Below are 21,000 nucleotides of genomic sequence, written 5' to 3' on the forward strand. Positions count from 1 at the left end.
TCCGACTAAAACCAGATTCGTGCCAGAAAATCCCACATTGAGGGGAGGGGGGGAGGATTAAAACTCTCTAACAAAGGCTATTCCGTACCCAAGACCTCTGATTAAGGATGAAAAAATATTTATCACTCCACTACAATTATTATCGGTGTTTTCCATAATTTCAATGATATACCAAAATCCACACATTTATACATTTGAAATTCAATGTTATTGTAGGAGAAGCAATTTTTATATGGATTTTCAAACGTTATGACATCTATGTTAGGCAATGTATGAACTTAAAGGGATCCTCGAATCTAAAAAATAAAGAATGACTCACAAACTCTAATAAACGTTTAAAATATGCGCCGCATTTTGCTGTATATTAGACATAAAAAGATAAAATGAACTTTTCAGCAAATTCTGCTTTAATTTCCAATATTTAAAAAAACCTACTAGGAAAATCGTATTCAACAAATTCTTCATCTCTACGTATATTTTTATTAACCAAATCAATTCTCTTTCGTCTTCTTTTTCAGCCCGATATTGGTGTGCGTATTGAGGTTTGATTAATTGAACTCGAAGAAAGTACTAATTAATAATTTAATGCTTATTTTTTCCACCTATTTTTTTTTTTTTGCACATTTGAAGACTTCAACACAATTCACATTCTAGAATGAAATACATTATACCAAATCAATGTATAAATGTTGATTTGATTTTGAATGGTCATCTGAACTCTATCGGTAAAAAAATATATTGTATATATAAGGTATTTTTAGCACTTTAAAATTTACTTTGAGGTTTCAATTGTTTAAATTCCAAGCATTTTTATTTTCTAAATCTCCTCAGTAATCAAGATTAATCTGAATCCGTCAATGCATATAATATCTGTAAATCTCCATACTCTCTTTCTCAAGGAGCGATAATACATTGTATAAATGTAATTATAAATAATTGAGTTTAAATGCTCGATAGAAAATTGTTTCTCATTAAATAAGCTTTATAAGTCCCAAATCTTGATTAAGTCATGAATTTCGAATTTGGCATCGTTTGAAAATGGGAACCTATATGTCCTATAGGATGTGAGAAGAAAGTTAACAGTCAAAGATATCTATATAAATTAAATTCCAATTATAGTTTGGTGAATTATATATCACCATCATTATATATTAGTCAAATAATTATTTGTACGGCATTTCCACTCTCTTTTTATCCAAAACATAACTCAATTAATACTCTAAATATATACTTACTTTTTAAAGAAAGTTAAAAGAATTTATTTTCCGATTATATTTTCTTGCACATTTAATTTTGTGGGGTTACTTTCATGGAATTTCTACGTAACTTCATTTTTAAATGGGTTTGGAAATTGGATCACATGTTGAATTTTTTAAATTTTTTTAAATTTTTAGCATAAAGACACTTTCACAATTCACACTAGTAGTGGTAGGTAGCATTAGTACTCAAAATCACATGATCGAACTTTCTTTTTGGACTTTTTGTCATACATGGTGGCGGATCTAGGAAGGTGTGAACAGAGGTGAATCCAGAAATTAAAAGGTAATGGAGGTATTATTAGAAGCGGATGCGGGTTAATTGAAGCATCGACGACACTTCCTTAGAAAATGTTATCAAACAAGTATAAAATCGAAGGTCTATAAGTAAATAAAAATATAACATAGTTCACTCTATGATAATTGGATGGTCGCTCAACCTAAGCACACTAATCAGTGTTGGACCAATGCACCAACTCAATTCATGTATTTCGGGATGCACATTTAATTATATGATCCTTCTTTAAAGTATACACATGTATATATACATATTTTTTACGAAGTTAATGGATGCACGTGCACCCACTTCCTCAAATGTACGTGTGTCCGCCTCTAAGTGTGAATGTGTTCACTCGAACCCTCTCAGCAAAAGGTTATACTGAATATATAAGGTATTCTCTTTTAGTGTATATATAGACTTCAAAATTCACTTGGGATTTCAAACTTAAATCCTAAGCACCATATTATTATTATTTTCAACTCCTTTAATGAAAATTTTGAATCTGCCGTTACATATAATATCGGTAAATCTCCATACTCTCTTTCTCAAGGAGCAATAGTACACTACACATCTAAGAAACATATGTAACACGAACCAATTATTTTAGTCAAATCTCACTTATTTAACAATTCATATAATGCATTTAATGTGAGATGAAGTCTCTTCTACATGTTGGACGTCCAAACATGACTTATTTCTTTAATTTTCTTGTAAACATTAAATGATCACCTAAACTAACGACTTTATTCTTAATCTTATAACATAAGGTACACACAACTAGAGACATGAAAAATATGAAAAAAAAGAATAAAATAAACTTCCACTTTTAAGGAAAATTTTCTATTAATGAAAAAAAGAATGTTGTGTTCCCATTTTCGATATCATCCACAAACTTAGCCAACTTGATAAATTATTTGCTACCTAACATCTCTATGCTTCCAAATCCTAGCTTAGTAGCGGAATATTTTGTCACTCGTAAATTTTTTTGGTGATAAGATTTGGAGATATCAAAAGTGAACATGCTGATATAAGTAGTGAAAAATCATGATCATCTGCTAGTGAAAGATTGTCCACATAAGTTAATCTATATTGAGTGATGATCATCTGCTAGTGAAAGATTGTCTGCGTTAATCTATATTGAGTGAATCGATTCAGTAAACTGATAAATTATTTGTAAGCGACCAATGATAAATTACAAAAATTTAATCAAATAAAATCATGTGCAGGAATATTTTTTTATTAGGCCAGTGATATTAATCTATTTTAATTTGTATACTTGACATGTGATGATTCTCTAAGCATTTCTCATAAAAATATTCAAAAAAGTTGCAAAGTGCAAACTACGGCGAGCTACTAAATTAATATATCCACACTATTGTTGTTATATTATTTTAATATGTTGTAGGGAATAACATATACTATTTTTATGTTACTATTTCTATTTTTTATATGAATATATACTTTATAATTATCATTTCAATAATCTAATCGTATAAAAAGTATCTTCGTTTTCACGAAAGGGTCCAAAAATGTGCAATGCGTGTTGTGTATGTACCAAGAAACTAATACTTAACTAACATTAGGTAAATAGGAAAAAATAATAATTTGGTTTTTGTTGTTGATCAAAATGTTTTAGAATTTTTTTTTGCAAGAAAATAAGTTTGTTAATGTCTTTCTTAGTGAGAATAGAAAAAACAAGTTCATAACTGAAATTTAATATATTGATCGCGTCCTTCACCCCACTCCCCATAGCCCCTCCATCCCACATGCATCTCTTATCCGACCCTCACCTCCGATAATATTATCTAAATTATATATAAATATTATTTTTAAAATATAATATGTTTTACCTATATACAAAATATAAATAAATAAAAGACTTAGTTTTCTAGAAAATACTTTCCATCTTCATACCAAACACACTAAAAATTAGGGGATGAGCTAAATGCTAATAAGGGCCGAGGGTTCATTTAAATTCCTTTCAATAAAACCTTATACTATTTATTCATAATTAAATTTTTTTCTTACATATATATATATATATGTAAGAAAAAAATTTAATTATGAATAAATAGTATAAGGTTTTATTGAAAGGAATTTAAATGAACCCTCGGCCCTTATTAGCATTTAGATATATATATATATATATGTTAAACTTCTTTTTTCCTCTTCAATTAGCGTTTTTTTTTATTTCAAATCTTTCAATAAAATTTTTGACTCCGCCTTTAAATAACATAATTTATAGAGGTAGATGATGGTACACTAACAAGTGAGCTTTATCTTTTTAAAATAATTCCAAAAGTAGCTTTCGTGAAATTCCAAGTTCACCTTTTAAAAATTTCTTCATGCAACATTGAATTTGGCAAAGAATTTATAATTGTGTTGAACACGGCATATAAACATATAATAATAAATTATTATTAATAATAATAAGATGAGGACCAATTATATATGTAGATGGGGTCCAAAAGTAGGCACCGTCTTTTATTGACACGACAATTTATTCATTAAAAAAGAATACTACTACAACACAAAACTTCCTTTAATTGGTTCACACCTTTCAACCAATTAGTTTGCACTCCATCTTATATTAATCGTTAACATTAATAAAATTATTTACCTCAATTTTTTTATCAATTTATCATATCAAGATACCTTGGATATTACTCAGGTGAAGCTAGGTGAGGTTCGTGAGTTTGAATAAATCCAGTAGCTTTTTCATAGATTCTATATTTGTACTAGAAAATTAAATAATAATTTGTGAACCCCTAATAAAACTGATTGACAACTCAATGGTAAGGAAGGTGAAGGAAATTTAGAACCTAAAACCCCTAATACTTGTTTCGCTTCTGAATTATTACTCCCTCTTTGTTTCAAAATAAGTACATTGTTTTAACGAAAATATAAAAATTGTCCCAAGAATAATTATTATTTTAACAATTTAAGATAATGATAATTGTTATTTTTCCAATGTTATACTTTTATTTCAAAGAACTATTTTTTAATAAATAATTTCTTTTTCAATATTCTTGCTTTATTTTATCATTATATACATCAATAAGAACACCAAATATAAGAGGACATATATATTCTACTATTCTAGGTTTCCAGTTGACGTACAATCATTGTGTTTCATTACATATCAATTAATTATATTTTTTCCTATTAAATTATGCAAGTTCCTCAAATGAACTTAGCTTCTTTTGGGTGCGTAATTGATAATAGTATTACAACTTTTATTTGACTATTATTTCTTCTGTTTCAATTTATTTGACTGACGTAGATGACTTAGATAAAATTTTAAAAAACAAAAATAAAGTAACATTTATTAAAAATAAAAAAAAACCTGTGGATTTTTAAGTATGACATAATATTTGACTGGATATATAAATTTTCAAAACATTAAATGAAAAGTTTAAAGTTATATTATTTTCATATTTAAAATAATTATTTTTAAAATGAACTAATGAAGAAATACTGGTAGTACATTCAATCCATATTATATCTATCTTTTAATTAAGATTGAAATTTAATAATTCATCTATGTTCATATTGAATAGGCTTTTTTTTCTTTGAGATTGAATTGAAAATTTCAAAGATTTAAGTATAACATTCTTAAGTCTTAAGTTTGCATTATATTGTGGCTAAGAGAATTATTAAGATGCATTTTCCCATATCTCTATTTGGGACCAAGAAAATTAATGTAATGCCTTAATATTCAATGTATCTTAATTCCGTGTTACGTATACAAAACAGATTTAAAAGTAAATATGGTGGAAAAGGTTATATTATAATTTATACATATGGTACGTATACATTAAATATCAAAAGTCTTTAATTATTAAATGACCATATGTAGAAGTCTTTTCGTAAAGAAAAATTCTTTCCCTAACACTTCCTCCGTTTCAATGTGTTTGGCATAATTTCAAGTACGATGGTTAGATTAATTAATTTTTTGTACGGTGTGAATTCAGCTACATAATTTTTAATTATTTTTAAAAAAAAATAAGACTTTCATTTTTAGAAACTACATAAAAACTACTACTTTTAAATCACCATACAATTAACAATTCAAAATATTTAAAAATATCTTTTGATGGTCAATATTGTAACTAAGACAAACAAATTGAAACGAAGAAAGTACATTGATTTGACCTTATATTGTCCTTTTCTTTAAAAAAAAAAACATTTTGTCCTTTATTTTCATTAAGATGATTCAAAATAAAAAGGAAAAGTAAATATATAAACAGAATCAAGAGGATTCAATATCTTATACACATTCATAAAATGTATTTTCAACTTATCTATACAATATAATTTTTCAATAAAGCAGACTCGTCCCAACTCCGACCCCGAGATTGGGGTGGGGTTGGGGGGGGGGGGAGGAAATGGTAAGGAATTTGTGGATGTTTAGGAAAGTCCACAGAGAGACTAAGAAAAGTCCAAAATATCAGACTCTACATAGCCGTAATTCTCTTCTTTCTTTTTATGGTTCCAACCTTATATATTTCTCTCTATATATATACATACACACACTCCAATTAAATTTGGCCAATCGATTGTATATCTTTTTGCTGATGAAATATTTCTCAAAAATGAAAAAAAGTGTTGTAAAAAAATAGGTGTTAGACAATACAAGAAATCATCAATACCTAGACTTAGATGGACACCACAACTTCATGAACTCTTCATTGAAGCTGTTCAACTTCTTGGAGGAGGACATAGTAAGTTTTCCAATTAAAAAATTTTGTATATTTTTTTAGTTGTTTATTTCTTGATCAATATGTTTTTTTCTTTCTAATTTTGATGTTTTTGGCTATATAGAAAGAGATTTAATATGCATGGGATGATTAATTAGTAGTTAATTATGATGATCTATTGCTATTTAGTAAGAAATTAAGGAGTTTTGGTTTTTTTTATTTAATATGATAGAAGCAACTCCAAAGAGAATTCAACAGATGATGGCAGTAAAGGGATTGAAGATTTCTCATGTTAAAAGCCATCTCCAGGTAATTGATTCTTAAAAAGATATATTAAGGGATGAATGTTGTGTATCAGATCCTTCTGTTATAACTAGAAATATAGTCTTTTCTCGGCCACCGCGAATCTTGAGAAATCTATTTTATAAAACATGATTTTCCTATCTATTTTTTTAACCGAACTAGCTCACTGGGATAACACATGGCAAGAAACAGATTCTCACTGAAATATTGTGAAGCTTTCGAATTTTTCCGTGTGAATACACTATTATTTTTTCTTTTTTCATCGATTGAATCAAAATATCTATGGAAATAACCATTCAACATATTTCAGTGAGAAAATAGTGAGATTTCATTAGTGTGTATTTTTGGATGATTGTTTGATAAAAATATTTTTGGATGATTGTTTGAGTTTTTATTAGTGTGTATTTTTGGATGATTGTTTGAGAATACATGCATTATTAATCTTTCTAGTTTTGCATTGTAATGTATATCATTATCAAATTTGAAATTTGTTAATTAAAATATAATTTTTCTATTCCTTTTCTTGAAAATAAAGGTTTCAAGAATACAAATATAATCATGATGTTTTCGAAATGAGAAATAAAGAAAATGAAGGAATATTGAAGCACGTTTATATTATGTTTTATGTCGACACTTGCAATTTGATTTCTTTAATAACAAGTCTGACATACCATATTAATTTTTCAAAGCATAAAAGGGAAGATTAATTAACTTGATCTAAACTTAAGAATGCATATTTTGAGTGAAAGTTAATAAGTATGTACACAAAGTTTTAATTTAATTCCTGGAATATAACAACCTAATTGGTAATTTTATTTCAGAAAAGATTCCATATACTTCTTTTTGTGTGTGTGTTTGTTTTCTTTTTGTTTTTCAATTATCGACTTTTTTTTAAGAAACAAGAATATTTTATTAAAATAATATGGGTACAATTCTGTTTCTCTTTTGATTTTTATCTCCCAATTTTTTTCATGATTCAAAGATCATTAGTGACGTATTTCTCAAACTAGGATGATTAGAATTTCTCCGTGATTCGAGGGTCGTTAGTGGCGTATTTCTCAAACTTCTTCTTGAAGTATTTAATTATCAAGAAAAGTCTAACATATTTTGTTCTCTTTATGAATATCGTATGAATTTGCGGAATATTGGAGAGGATTATTATAGACTTTTAGTTTAGCACATGATGCTTAAAATTAGATAAGTGATTAGGTTAGGTATATATGAAGCCCTAGTGCCCTATATTACTAAATAAGAAAAAAACTTAAAAGTGTGAAATCCAGTCTACTAATGAGCTGTTCCATTCTAAGCCATGCATAATTTCCTTATTAAAAATAACACTTTTGTGTTTTATGTTAATTAATAAATTGTTTGATGTATAATTGAAAATCAGATGTACAGAAACTTGAAGGAGAGAGGCAACCTCAATATTGTTAAGTCTGTGAACAACTTCAATGAAGAGACACCACAATTTTCATGGTCTTCCCCATATGAGTAAGTCTGTAAATATATAATCTTGATTAGAAATCTCGAGTTCGAGCTTTTAGAATAAAAATATTCTTATAGGGATTGGAGCGCTTCTTCCCTTTTCAATACGTACATGTATGGTGAGAATCTGAATTAAATAGAAACACAGCACGAGTGGAAACAAAAAAAAAATATACTATAATTCAAAACTAAATATTTAAAAAGAGGGAGAAAATAACACATACATTAAGAATGCAAATTGCAAATTACTTATTTAATTGTAATACCTAAATTTATATAAAATGTGACAGAGGAGAGTATTTAGATTAATCATTTATTTTTTTATAATCATTACTGTTTCCTTTCCTTTTTTTCCTAATATATGAATTTAAATTCCATTTATTTGACTGCAGAAGGAAAGACCTAGATGATAAATGCATTTCATTAATTATTGCATTATTAGCTTACCAAAACACTATGACTTTTGGTTATGAATAATAGTATTCCAGCTAGTGTTCACTGACTCAGCTAAACTACAATTAATCAACTCTAATGTAAATATTTCCATAGACTTTGAGATGATATTTCTACCTAATTTGTCACTTTTTTTGGTAAAGAAATTAAAGAAGAAGAAAAGACAAATATTTGATTTCTATGGTCAAATGTCTTTTTAAATTCAAATATGTGCTAGAAAGTCTGACGTTTAAAATAAAACGCTTCTCAAAAAAGGCGACTCATGTTGGTATCATTTAATTTTTTATTATACTTTTGCAGGCATGTGAGTGAAACAATATTAGAACATGGTCCTTCAAAGAGCAGCAAACAAATAGACCCTGGAAGTGATAAATTCCCCAATTACAAAGCAATAATCAATGCATATATTGCTGAAAATAATATATATTGCTATGACTACCAGGTAATTTGATGATTTTCCTTAATTTCTAGTTATTTGTTTCCTATACTTCATTTGAAGACAACTTGGTTACATTACTGTTGACGCATGGAATGATCGGGATTCTTTCCGATCTTAATCAGTTCAAATATTAAAAACAATTTTTTTTTTGAGCGAAGAACGTTTTACCCTTAATTAAATATCTTGATCGAGCTTAAATACTAGAAACGATTTTTTATTTTTTAGTGAGGAGCATTTTACCCTCCTTATTGGGTGGAGTCCACTCGTTAAATATAAGTTTATATTTTAAAATGCACTAACATTGCAACAAAAAGTATAAGTCAGAATTCATAATTTTATAAACGGAAAAGGGCAAAAAGCGTTAGCTATGTAAAATTGAACAAAAAGGCCCTCAATATTTTTGTCTAAAAATGTTCTCTACTAACGGAAAAGGGAAAAGGGCAAAAAGTGTAAGCTATTAACTGAACGCATTTTTCTTCAATTTCTCATAGTTCAAAAGCTTCTCTTTTTTTATATATTTTTCCATTTTATAAATTCAATACTAAAATCGTCTTAAAGTTAAATTCATAGAGCTTAAATCTCGAATTCAAATATTATATTTTTTTTGTGTGAATTCAGGAAGCACAAGGAAGTTTAAGTAGTGGAATGACAAAGGAAGAAGAAGAAGATGATGGTGGTGGTCCAATTAGTAGTGAAATTTGTGAGTTTCCACATGAAAGGGAGATCAATTTTTGGCCTTTGAATGATTATAATCATCAAAATTCCCAAAATGATTCATCCACAAAGCAAGTTTTGAAATCTACAAAGGACGATCCTCACATTAACCTAGACTTATCTATCTCTTCATGTTTCTATTGTTAAAATAAAATTACAATCGTCTGATTGATGGGATAAGGATAATAATCTTGAGATATTCTATGACATGAGATTATTTTATTCTTCATTTGATAATAGTTATTATTTAGTCACAAGAATATTTTATCTATTTCATCTCACCAATCAAACGATCCTCAAGTAATATAGAGTAGTCCCTCTAGCTAGCTAATCTTGTATTTTATATACATTCATGTGGGATATCAATAACGCTGGCATTTGTATCTACGCGCCCGGTAAATTTTGTATGAATCATGAACAAAGAAATTTTAGTCGATTAATTATTTAATTCTTACTATTTGTTCCTTCCTCTTCACACATTTTTTCTAAATAGAAAAAAACTGATCCAAAAAAGATGTATTATTTCATTTTTTTCCAGATTTTTTATTGAGTCCTGCTTCAAAACGGACATTTTATTGTTAGGCACGACATATTAAAAGAGATCTTTCTTAAAAACATAGATTAAAATGGACATTTTGCTCATTTATGGGCGAACTGCAACAAATAAACTTAACTCCGTCTATTTATCCCAAAAATCAAAATACATAACAAAATTTTTAAGGTTAGTTCGCCCACGAGAACTATAATTCTTTTTATTTGCTTCTTATGTAAACTATATCATATCTAATTTTAAATGTATTGTGAGCTCTATTTTAATAATTAAAATCATGAATTTCTTCAATAATAAGAGTACCAAAAAGAAAAAAAAGAGTTAAAGTGGGAATTCGAGTCAATTACAATTCAAGGTGAACAAAAATTTAATTTTTTAAATGGACATTGGCACAAAAATATTGTTTATGTAGAAAAATCAGTCATAAGAAGAATCATTGTCTCCATCATTCTCAAATAAATAGTAAAATTCACTTTATGAAGAAAACAAAAACAATTGTTTTTGTACTATTGATGAAGACTCAGATTTTATGTATCAAATAAACTCCACAATATACGCCTAAAAACTAGATATGATATAGCTCTAATGAAAAGCTAATAAAACAATTATGGGCAAACTACCTTTAATTTTTTTTTGATATATTTTGACCTTTGGGTGAAGTAACTGAGTAAAGTTCATCTGTCTCATAAATAAGCGAAATGTCCATTTTGGTCTGTACTTTTAGAGAAGGACACCTTTTGGTATATAGTGCTCTTTTTGGAGCCGAACGCTTTCTTATGAGTCAATTTTCGTCTATATTATCTATTGAACCCTGTTGAGAACAGCAAGTCAATTGCATGTATTCAATTTTTATGTACACAAGGAGAATAGTTGAGGTATTTGAATATGTGATATGAGGATTGTTAATTTGGTCCAAACTTCAGTTCCTCTTTGCTAAAGTTTTCATAAGTCCTTTCACAATCTTCCAGAACCAAACCAAGTTCATCACAGCAAGTACCAATGGCACAACACATACCAAGAAAATCCCAAATGAAGACACCTTCATAACCTGTTTTCAATCCGAAAGACGAAAACAAAGCACACAATTAATCCATTTTCTTGACCAAATTTGATGCTTCTGTTAAGCAGTCGTTTATTATTTACAACATTACCTGATCGTAGCGGATGTACAAGTGGTAGAACACGTAAATGAATACCAAAATTCTGGCAACCTGCAAATTAACCATCTATGATTTAGCATTTACAAAAACTTGACCTCAATCGGTCATGACAGCATAAAGATAGATACTATAGCTAATACTTAACATACCAGCCAAACAAACACCATCATGAAACCGTTTATCAGGTATGCTTTCGACTTTTTCAATCCAGCTACATCAAGATACCTTATAAAGAAACAAAGGATCGATTCAAGAAAATGGAACGTGTGGAAGATAACGTAAAGAAGCAAGGATGGGATTTGATATTTCTATTGGTACCATCTCAAGTTGATCCCCGGGGTAGTTGCCTCAGAAAGTAAAACCATGTACACATAAAACTGAGCCTCACCAGTCAACATAGCATATGACAGTGCCACCAAAGAGAGAAGGTGATGAACCAGCTGCACAAGAAAAAAGAATATGTCAATCACCAAACCAAGTCTAAATTAAACTGAAGGAAAACAAGAAGCACTTACATATTCCATTCCACCTAAAGAAGGATAAAACCAAAGGATCATAGCAAGATCAGTGAGAAAATATCCCACAGAAACCTATGAAGAAGACATTAAAACTTATTACAAAAGAAACAAGTGTTGGTACACAACACATAAATGGCGATGAAAATAAATTATAAGCTTTCAGAACATATAAAAACAAAGAAAGATACAGCACTAGTTTCGAGATTAACATTCTCTGAGAATTGCATCTTTGAAACAATATATGGCATCAGTTTTACACCTCACCTAAATGTTCTATCTGAAGCTATTACGTTTCTCAAACAGGTTACTTACCCAAAGATGTCGGCCTAATTCCATGTATTAACTGGCTTAATGGTTATACTCAGTTTGAAAGATACCTCATCAAGCAGTTTATGTATGACACACTAGGACGACTACATCAATAAAGAAGGCTAGAAAGAAAATCTATTCAACCCCAGAATCTGAATGAGATGAAAACAAGACACTGGATTGGTGTAGCAATTATACTACTGACAGGAGAAAAAATTGAAGAATATTTATGATGCCATGATTAGACCTTAACTGCCACAGAGAAACTACCATGGCCCCTGCTAATATAATTTTGGGCAACTCACACACATATGAATCCCGCTCATAACCAGAATACATTAGAAGATACAGAATCAGTTTGGTTATTTTTCAGTCCAACAAATATATCATAGCAGCTACTGTTTTCCGCTAATAAAAGATTATGACATGCAAAATAACTTCCCACTATTTGACTTCTGAAATAAGTTAAAAAAGAATGTGGTCAAGGGTTCAAGTCATCGATGCTAATGGTTTTCTACTTTTGTTAATTCTTCGACCAACTAACTTATGTTCTCTCTTTTCTTTGTATGTAAAATCACTGAAAGGAAAAACAAGTGACATGCTGATCTAAACCATGAGTACTGGGTGATTCAGATGTGAGATAATAAACAAAGCTTTGGGCAAAGTTATCAATGGAAGCAATGTGACAACGCAAAGTAATTTGACCAGAAAATAGATTTAAAAACGATGAAGAATTACTTTCACTGGCTTAAGCGCCTCAGCCTTTAAGAGAAAAGTAATTAGATGAGGAGGACAAACAAGGGGAGAGGATACAAGGAACCCCAGCTGGACAACTCATTTTACAATGACAACAACCTAGATTCTTCCTATCCTATTGAGAAGATGATCCCTGGCCACCGTTTCTGGTGTTAGATCAGAAAGGTGAACACGCAATAGCAAAGGAGCTTTGTTGTGAAGTAGATACAAAAGCAGCCAAATTACCTCTTTAAACCTTTGACAACCTACTTGTCAAGAAATGCATGTAAGTGAGAATTGAACCAAATATGACAACCTCCAGTAATGTGTCTTAGAAAGGACGCTCACTAGAACTATTAGAAATTTCAGCAATGTAACAGATTGCCCTACATTGTGGTAATGATTCTCGCTTAGGGTGCGAGAGGTGCCGAGTTCATTTCTCGGAATACCCCCCCCCCCAACTAAAATAGTTCACTTTGAGTGGAGGGTCTTTCGGAAACAACCTCTCTACCTCCACGAGGTAAGGGTAAGGCTTGTGTACACTCTACCTCCAGACCTCACTTGTGGGATTTCACTAGGTATGTTGTTGTTGTAACAGAAGTATGGATGGATAACTTTAACTAAGATCACAGCTCAGTGAAGCTCAAAAAGGCCTAACAACCAAAGTTAAATACACTAATGCAACCAAAATGAACCCAACTTGAGATTATACATCTCCTTATTTCTGCCAACAAATATAATACCAATTAGTCGCCATTTTAACAGCTCCCTTATTGTCTACACAACCAATAGTGACAGGTAAACAAGAACATCAGTGGATAACAAAGCACTCACCCCCAAGACAGAGGTTGATAAAGTGGAACTCCGCATAATGACAAGGCCAGACAGCTGATCATCAGAGAAAAGATCTGACCAGAATGCCAAGAACAGTGACATGGCTGTAATGAATATTGCATGAACTGTAGATATGGACCTATACCATAAGTGAAACTTTATATTTACTTGACCATGACAAAGAATAGTAAAAATGAGGAGAAAAGGGTGACTAATTACCGGTTATTCCATTCAACTTGTTGTGATTTTGAGAGCCCAGCATAGCGCTTAAAGTAAATAGAGGAGAATATCTGGCTAAGATCATATACCTGAAACATACAGATATTTAAGAAATAGCTAGTTATACAAAACAGTAAAGTATACATATCTTCAAGAGGATTGAGCACAGTAATGGTGTTTCCTTTATGTACATCCTAATTTCACTTTAGAACTTGACTCTACGTTAGTAGCCAATATGGTGACAAAGGAAGACACTTCAAACCTGAAGCTTAAGCAAATTGTGGACAACATCATCAACTACAAGAAGAGAGCAGGAATACAAATGAATCACTGGTACAGAGAGGGAAACCAAGTAGCAGATTTTCTTGCTGAGCTAGCTTCAAGCAATGATCAAATTTGATGATTCATACCTCCCAACAACTTCCAGGAGAGGCTAAGGATCTGTTTCAGCTAAGACAAATTCCAGAAGCCCAGTATTAGGACTAGATTTGACAAAGCTGAGTTTTTGGGTGATGGAATCACCAAGTAGTTACTAAGCTGTGTTGTATTGAGGCCCCTATTGCTAATAATACCACACCACTCAGACATTGTCTGGGTAATTGAATAAAAAAAGACTGAGCACATTAAACATGATTATACATTAAAGTCAAGCACAGAAATGCAAAATTCTACTCCATTAGAATTAGGATTCGATGAGGGTCCTCATCTTGAAGAAGTCATTATAGTAAGGAACTAGTCATACCAGCTTGCATGCGAAAACACCACCAATAACAGAAGAGTAGACAATGAAAGAATCTGAAAGAATGTAGCTTCGAAGAAGCATCTCAGCGCGAGTTTGATAAGTGTTGATTTCCATTATAGTTGTTGTACTCAATATAAACTTACTTCGACTCTTTTCTGTACTTTATTTCTCCTGAAATTAATGAATGAAAAGATTAAACATAAACTACATCAATCTCATAAATATGCTAGTTATCAGCTTCAAGTGTAAAAGAAAAGATTGTATGACAGAGTTGGCAACTTGGCATGGCGTAGGTGGACTCTCATGACAATCACTCCCACGAAGACACCATAAGCAGTTTTAACTTATCCGTAGATACTTCTCTATATTTGAATAGAAACTCAAAAAACTACATGAGTGCAAACCCAATGTAGATGCTAGACCACATTTCAACTGTAAATCTTCAGGGCTTTCGAATATATTAAAGATTTCGAAAGCTCTGGTAATAAACTTTGAGGAATCAGGTAATATAGAAAAGAAATTATGTCTATACACAGTTGGTTATAGAGAGCTACAATCAATACAATTTGCTTACAACATTTGCTTCTGGACTATCTTGTTGAGATCCCTTTCCTTAACCAAAAGCATTTTTATTGAATCAAGCACATCAGTTGATATTTCTATTTAATGCAGCAAATAAATATCAAAAGCATAAGGAAAAACGTGATCAGTTACTCAAAATTACTTGAAATGGCTTCCTTAAAATTTTCAATTTCTCAGCATTTTAGGTTAAATTCGATAACCAACCTATCAGCAATGTTTGCCAATTTTCTGGCTTGGCTTATGTTAAACCTAGAAGTGTGTTCCTATGATAAAAAATGTTCTCCAAGGAAAATATTTCATGGATGAAATCATTTTCTAGTATTTGGTTACTTTGAACTGCTGAAATAGTTTCTTCAAGGATGCTTTTCGTAGAATGACTTCTCTCAATTCCGAGAGAATCATTTTCCTTCACGAGTATTTCTACATTCACACTATATCAGCTGCTTCAATCAGTATTTATATGTAATTGTCAACCTTCACTAGTCAAACGATTTCACGAAGATACTATCCTCATGCCTATGCTACACCTTGTAGGATTTTCATATACCAACCTATTTTGTACCTAATCAAACACTAGAAAATGGTCTAGAACTTTAGTTTTAAGTATCTAACATCCCCGGAAAACATCTTCCTTCACACATAATGCAACCCCTACAGGGAAAAAATTAATGGTGAAAAGAATGCATAAGGAGAAAGGCAGTAGAGAAGGCATAGAAAGATAGTGTAAGGGGGTGACATCTGGAACTCAATCAAAATAAGTAACAGCACAGAAGAAAACATGTCAACACCTAAGAGTCCCTTTCTCTTCTAGATTACCTGTTTTCGCTCTGTCTCTTGCTTCATATTATTCATCAAGGTTCCAGTTTAAGTTTATTTTTTAACCAAGACATCCAAAATGTATGTTCACATGCTGGGGAATGAAAAAATAATTTGAGCCACACATGAAGGGACATATTGCAGTAAATATAAAGATGTGCTGCGCCCTTTATAACAACTTAACTTTAAGATAAGGCAGTTCAAATAATACAAAAACTCTTGTATCCATTCTTTATTTATTTCAGTAAGAACAACACAAAAGATACATTAAATCGTGAAAATGTGAAAGTAGAATCTACCAATTAATTATATGGTAAACCAAACCAAATAAAATTTACATTCCTAAGATCTTATCTGAGACCTGCCCAATTAGGATCAACTAGCAGATGGTTAGACATTCCTCTATCCAAATACAGAAAATAGAAACATAATGAAAAACAGAATTTGCAGGACAGAAAAGAAAGGATGCATGCCTTTTGACAATCAGAGAATTAGAATTATTATAACAATTTTACAGCTTATAGACAGTGGCTCTTTTAATCATGCAACTCATGGGCATTAAAACTATGTAATCATAACCGTAAGAGGAAACACAACCAAAGGGATGCCTTTTGACAATCACAACTATCTTACCATCTTTCTTGATGTACAACGTTATGTAACGATGGAAAACAATACAAATCTATCGAAACATTATATCATCAAACAATATAGTACAATACGATACAACACAATACAATACAATACAATACAATACATAAGATATATTATGTAAGGATATGTAACAACCATCCAAACAAAATGTAAGGGTCAAATCAGCCTCTTTAGCTACAGAAATTTTGCAGCTTATAGCCAACACAACACAATACAATATATTATAAAACCATATGTAACAACCATCCAAACAAAGTGGAAGGGGCAAATCAGCCTCTTTAGTACATAATTTTTGCAGCTAATAGCCAACACAACACAACACAACAATATACAATATATTATGAAACGATATGTAACAACCATCCAAACAAAGTGTAAGGGGCAAAACAACCTCCTTATCTACAGAAATTTTGCAGCTTATAGCCATCAGCCCTTTTAATCAAACTCATGGGCATTAAAACTATATAGTCAACTGCCATAAAATTCAGCAACAATCAAACAACCTATTTTCTGCTATATATTTCAACAATCACAAACAACATCAAAGCCAAGGGTACCAAGAATTCAACAAGATTACATGAAAACAATAGCTCGGACGGTAAGCAGCCCTCACTTCTTCCTACCTTAAGGTTCAGAGTTCGTGTGCAGCAAAAAGGGGAGCTTGGGGGTGGGGTTAAAAAAATAAAATAAAAAAACAGTTCTTGGCCAAAATTAAACCTCATTAAGTAGGTATTTATTGTTGAAAGAGAAAAAACAAAAAAAAAACAGACTAAAAATTGAATCTTTCTTCTACTCTTTCTTACCCAAACCAGAAACACAAACAAACAGAGAGAAGTGAAACCAATAATTGATAGAAACAAAAAAGGACTAGTTTTGACTTACCAACACCAAAAAGGAAGAATGGAAAGTAAAAAAAGGTCACTTTTTTAAGAAGAGAAATTTGTTTGTTTGTGGATTCTTTATCTTTATATATGTACTACTTACTATTCTTTGCTCCTTTCTCTGATTGATTGCTTATTTTTTCTACAGAAATCCAAAGAGAAAGAGAAGAATCTGAGACTTGGACAACACGTTGCTGCCCCATATGGTCTATTGCCTTTGTTCATTTGTTCTAGAATCTACCAATCCTTCCAACGTGGCATCAGGTGATTCTTGAAATTACACCCTTTGATACATGTGTCAATAATGAGTTCAACTATAGATAACTTGTCCAGAATTTTATGGACTGAGCTCAAGATAATTTAAAAGATTAACTTTCACATATAGTAAACATAAAAATCATATTCGTATGTTATAGTTATAGTTATCATAATTGCGCTCCGTAGCAAATTTTATGTTTGCTATGAAGCTTTTGACTTGTATAATTCGCTAGATACATCCAATTTTATACAAATTATTCAGTTTTGTATAAATTCATTTATACATTGTAATTTGTATAATAAGATCTGTATTTGTATAATTATAAGTGTATATGACGAAAATATATGTATTTGTATTTGTATATACATTTTTCTCTCGTTTTATACAAACACAAACACATTTTATACATTTGTATACCGAATGGGTAATTGTATATCGAAAATGGCTAATTGTATATCGAACCAGATGGCAAAAAAAAGGGGATGTTTGCTACGAATTACAAATAAAATAAACTATGGCTATAACATTTAATTTGAATTAATAGTTTGTTATTTCATACAATTTTTCCAATTTAGATCGGATTCAATTTCAACTCATTCAAGTCTTTAACTCATTTTAAAAGAATCCTCAATTGTGCCCAATTTAATCTCCAATTTCAACTCGTTCTAAGACTCTTTATTTGCATTGATGTAATGTAGGTTCCTATATTGAAGTTATGGATTACTATCTATTATATATGTTTTTTAGGATTTATCTATCCATTTGTAACTTTTTAAAAAAAAAATTCTCGAGTAGAAATTCAAATTGTGGTTGTAAAACTTAAATAATAATATATTAAAATTATTGAGATTATGGGCAGGTCAAGACCCAATCCGTTTTAAGCTCATTTGAGCCCAAATTAGATTTGGGCGGGTCAAGACCCAAGCCAATTTCTATTTCAACCCATATATCTGCAATCTCAATCCAACCCGCTCATTTGACACCTCTAGGTACACCTACAAGAAAATAATAATTGATATAATGAGTTTACTATTTTCCCTATTATTTGATAGATTTTCAAAATCAATTTACTCATTAAAGAGGTTTTACCTTTTTCAAAAACATTAATTCTCTAAATAAATTGAGGGTATAATAAGTAAAAAAAATAATTGTGTTTTCTTGATTTGTCAAAATTGACAAGTAAAAAGGAACAAATAAAAAATCAAAATTTGACAAGTAAAAAGTCAAAATTATTTTTAAAAATCTAAACCAAATAATCTTTACTGTTACTAATATCAATATAACAAATACCAACTTTATTTACTACTCCCTCCGTCCCTTTTTATATGTTACATTTTTACTTTGCACTTGCATTAAGAAATGATGTAACTTTACCCTTCTATCCTTATTTAATTTTTTTGGAACTCAAGTTTTCAATCAATGAATATGAATTAATTTATTTTGATTAATTAATCTAACCAATGAACATAAATCATTTACTTAGCTTTTCTAAGTTGGTCAAATGTATGTTTTCAAGGCTAATAACTCATAAGGGTAAAAAAAAGGAACAATGTGGTAATTTATGCATTGATTTTATGAAATGACAAGTATTATGGATCAACTATTTTAGAAATGAATGACATATAAAAAGAGATAGAGGGAGTACAATTTTTATACACCTTTACCAAACAATCCTATCGCTATTTGAGTTCCAATTTTTCCTCTCAAAATCTTCTCTATTAGTAAGAAAAATTCTACTTCTTTTTCTATAATTCACAAATTGATAAGACACTCATTTTATTCAAGTTAAGTTGTTTAAGCGGATTGTTGAGCATAGCTCAATCATTGTTGTCACGCTATTAGAATTTTACACTTCAATTCTTCATTTTAAAAAGGGAAAAAGAACAAATATATCTCCGAACTATCATAAATGGTATGTCAATATCCTTCGTTATACTTTTGGGTTGTGTATGTCTTTACCGTCAATATTCGAGAATGTATATACCCTTAGGATAGACGAAGGGACACGTGTCATAATCTTAAAGGCCTACTCATTAATTTAATTTTTACCCACAATTACAAAAAGAGAAAATAGCCAAATCACCGCTCAACCTATAACTAGATTACCAACTACACATATACTTTACGGGAGTCCTATTACCCCCTGGACATTTTCAAAATGAAATATATATCCCCTTAAAATTGAACACTCAGATTTGCACTAAGTAGTGATCTGCACGCGCCCTACCACGTAATATTACGTTTTTTTATATTAAAAAAATAATTCTTTTTCTCTATTATGCTTTTTCCTTTTATATTTTCCTTTTCTACTTCTCTTTTTCATTTTTCATTCCTCTTTTTCTTTGTCTTCAACAATGCTTTTTAGATTTAAAAAAATGTCTTTTTAGATAGGATACATTCCATGACTACTACATATGCTTAGACGTTTAGAGGAGATCTAATATCAACAATATCTCAATGTTATTTATTGAAGCTTTAGGAGAATGGGAAACTCCATCGTCGGAATCACTTCTGCTTCCACTACTAGTATTGAACTTAAAACAATGCTTTGAAAAATAGCTAGTAAGCAATACTAGTTAGCCGAAATGACGATACCGGTGTTGGCTAGCGGAGAGACTAATGTTAATTTTGATTTAACAATGTTAACCTAAGAAGTTTGATGGATTCTTGCAACCATTTCAATAAATGGGTTTTCTCCATTAATTAGTTTGTCACCCAATGATTTTGTTATTAAATTCTTCTAAGTTAATGGGTTTGTTACGAATGAATTTTTCTCCATTTTTACACTAAAGTTCAATCCTTTTTTACCTTCGATTTTAATTTCGAGTTAGCGCTAAATTTTCAAATCGGTGAAAAGTGAAGCTATGGTGACAAGTATGTGATTTGAAGATGAGAGTTGGCTTAGTGATAAATGGATGATGCGGGCCTGGTGGTGGACGTGAGCTGAAATTCCTCTGTTAAAGAGGAAAAGAAAGAAGAGGAAGAAGGCAAAAATGGAAAATAAATAAGAATAAAAGTAAACATAAAATTCAAAAAAAATCAATAGGGAAAATGCATAAGTACCCCCCAGCCTATGCCCAAAATCCCTGAGACACACCTAACCTTTACTAA

At 30.5% G+C, this 21,000-nt stretch overlaps 1 protein-coding gene and 1 pseudogene across 1 annotated transcript; one reads left to right on the plus strand and one right to left on the minus strand.

Annotated features, from left to right (window-relative positions):
• Positions 1-6,113: 6,113 nt before the first annotated feature.
• Positions 6,114-9,859, plus strand: LOC125835504 (transcription factor NIGT1-like; annotated as a pseudogene).
• Positions 9,860-10,933: 1,074 nt separating this feature from the next.
• Positions 10,934-17,830, minus strand: LOC125835498 (uncharacterized). Its single transcript, XM_049514629.1, has 9 exons — positions 17,734-17,830; positions 14,698-14,868; positions 13,956-14,044; positions 13,737-13,875; positions 11,856-11,930; positions 11,659-11,780; positions 11,490-11,565; positions 11,332-11,391; positions 10,934-11,228 (listed from the first exon to the last, which is right to left on the minus strand). Exons 2-9 carry the CDS (start codon positions 14,809-14,811, stop codon positions 11,100-11,102), a joined length of 804 nt encoding a protein of 267 aa, XP_049370586.1. The 5' UTR covers positions 14,812-14,868; positions 17,734-17,830; the 3' UTR covers positions 10,934-11,099.
• Between the last annotated feature and the right edge of the window lie 3,170 nt (positions 17,831-21,000).

Source organism: Solanum verrucosum, unplaced genomic scaffold (assembly GCF_900185275.1).
Source record: "Solanum verrucosum unplaced genomic scaffold, falcon-dt-bn FXZP01000040.1, whole genome shotgun sequence".
NCBI classification, from domain to species: domain Eukaryota; kingdom Viridiplantae; phylum Streptophyta; class Magnoliopsida; order Solanales; family Solanaceae; genus Solanum; species Solanum verrucosum.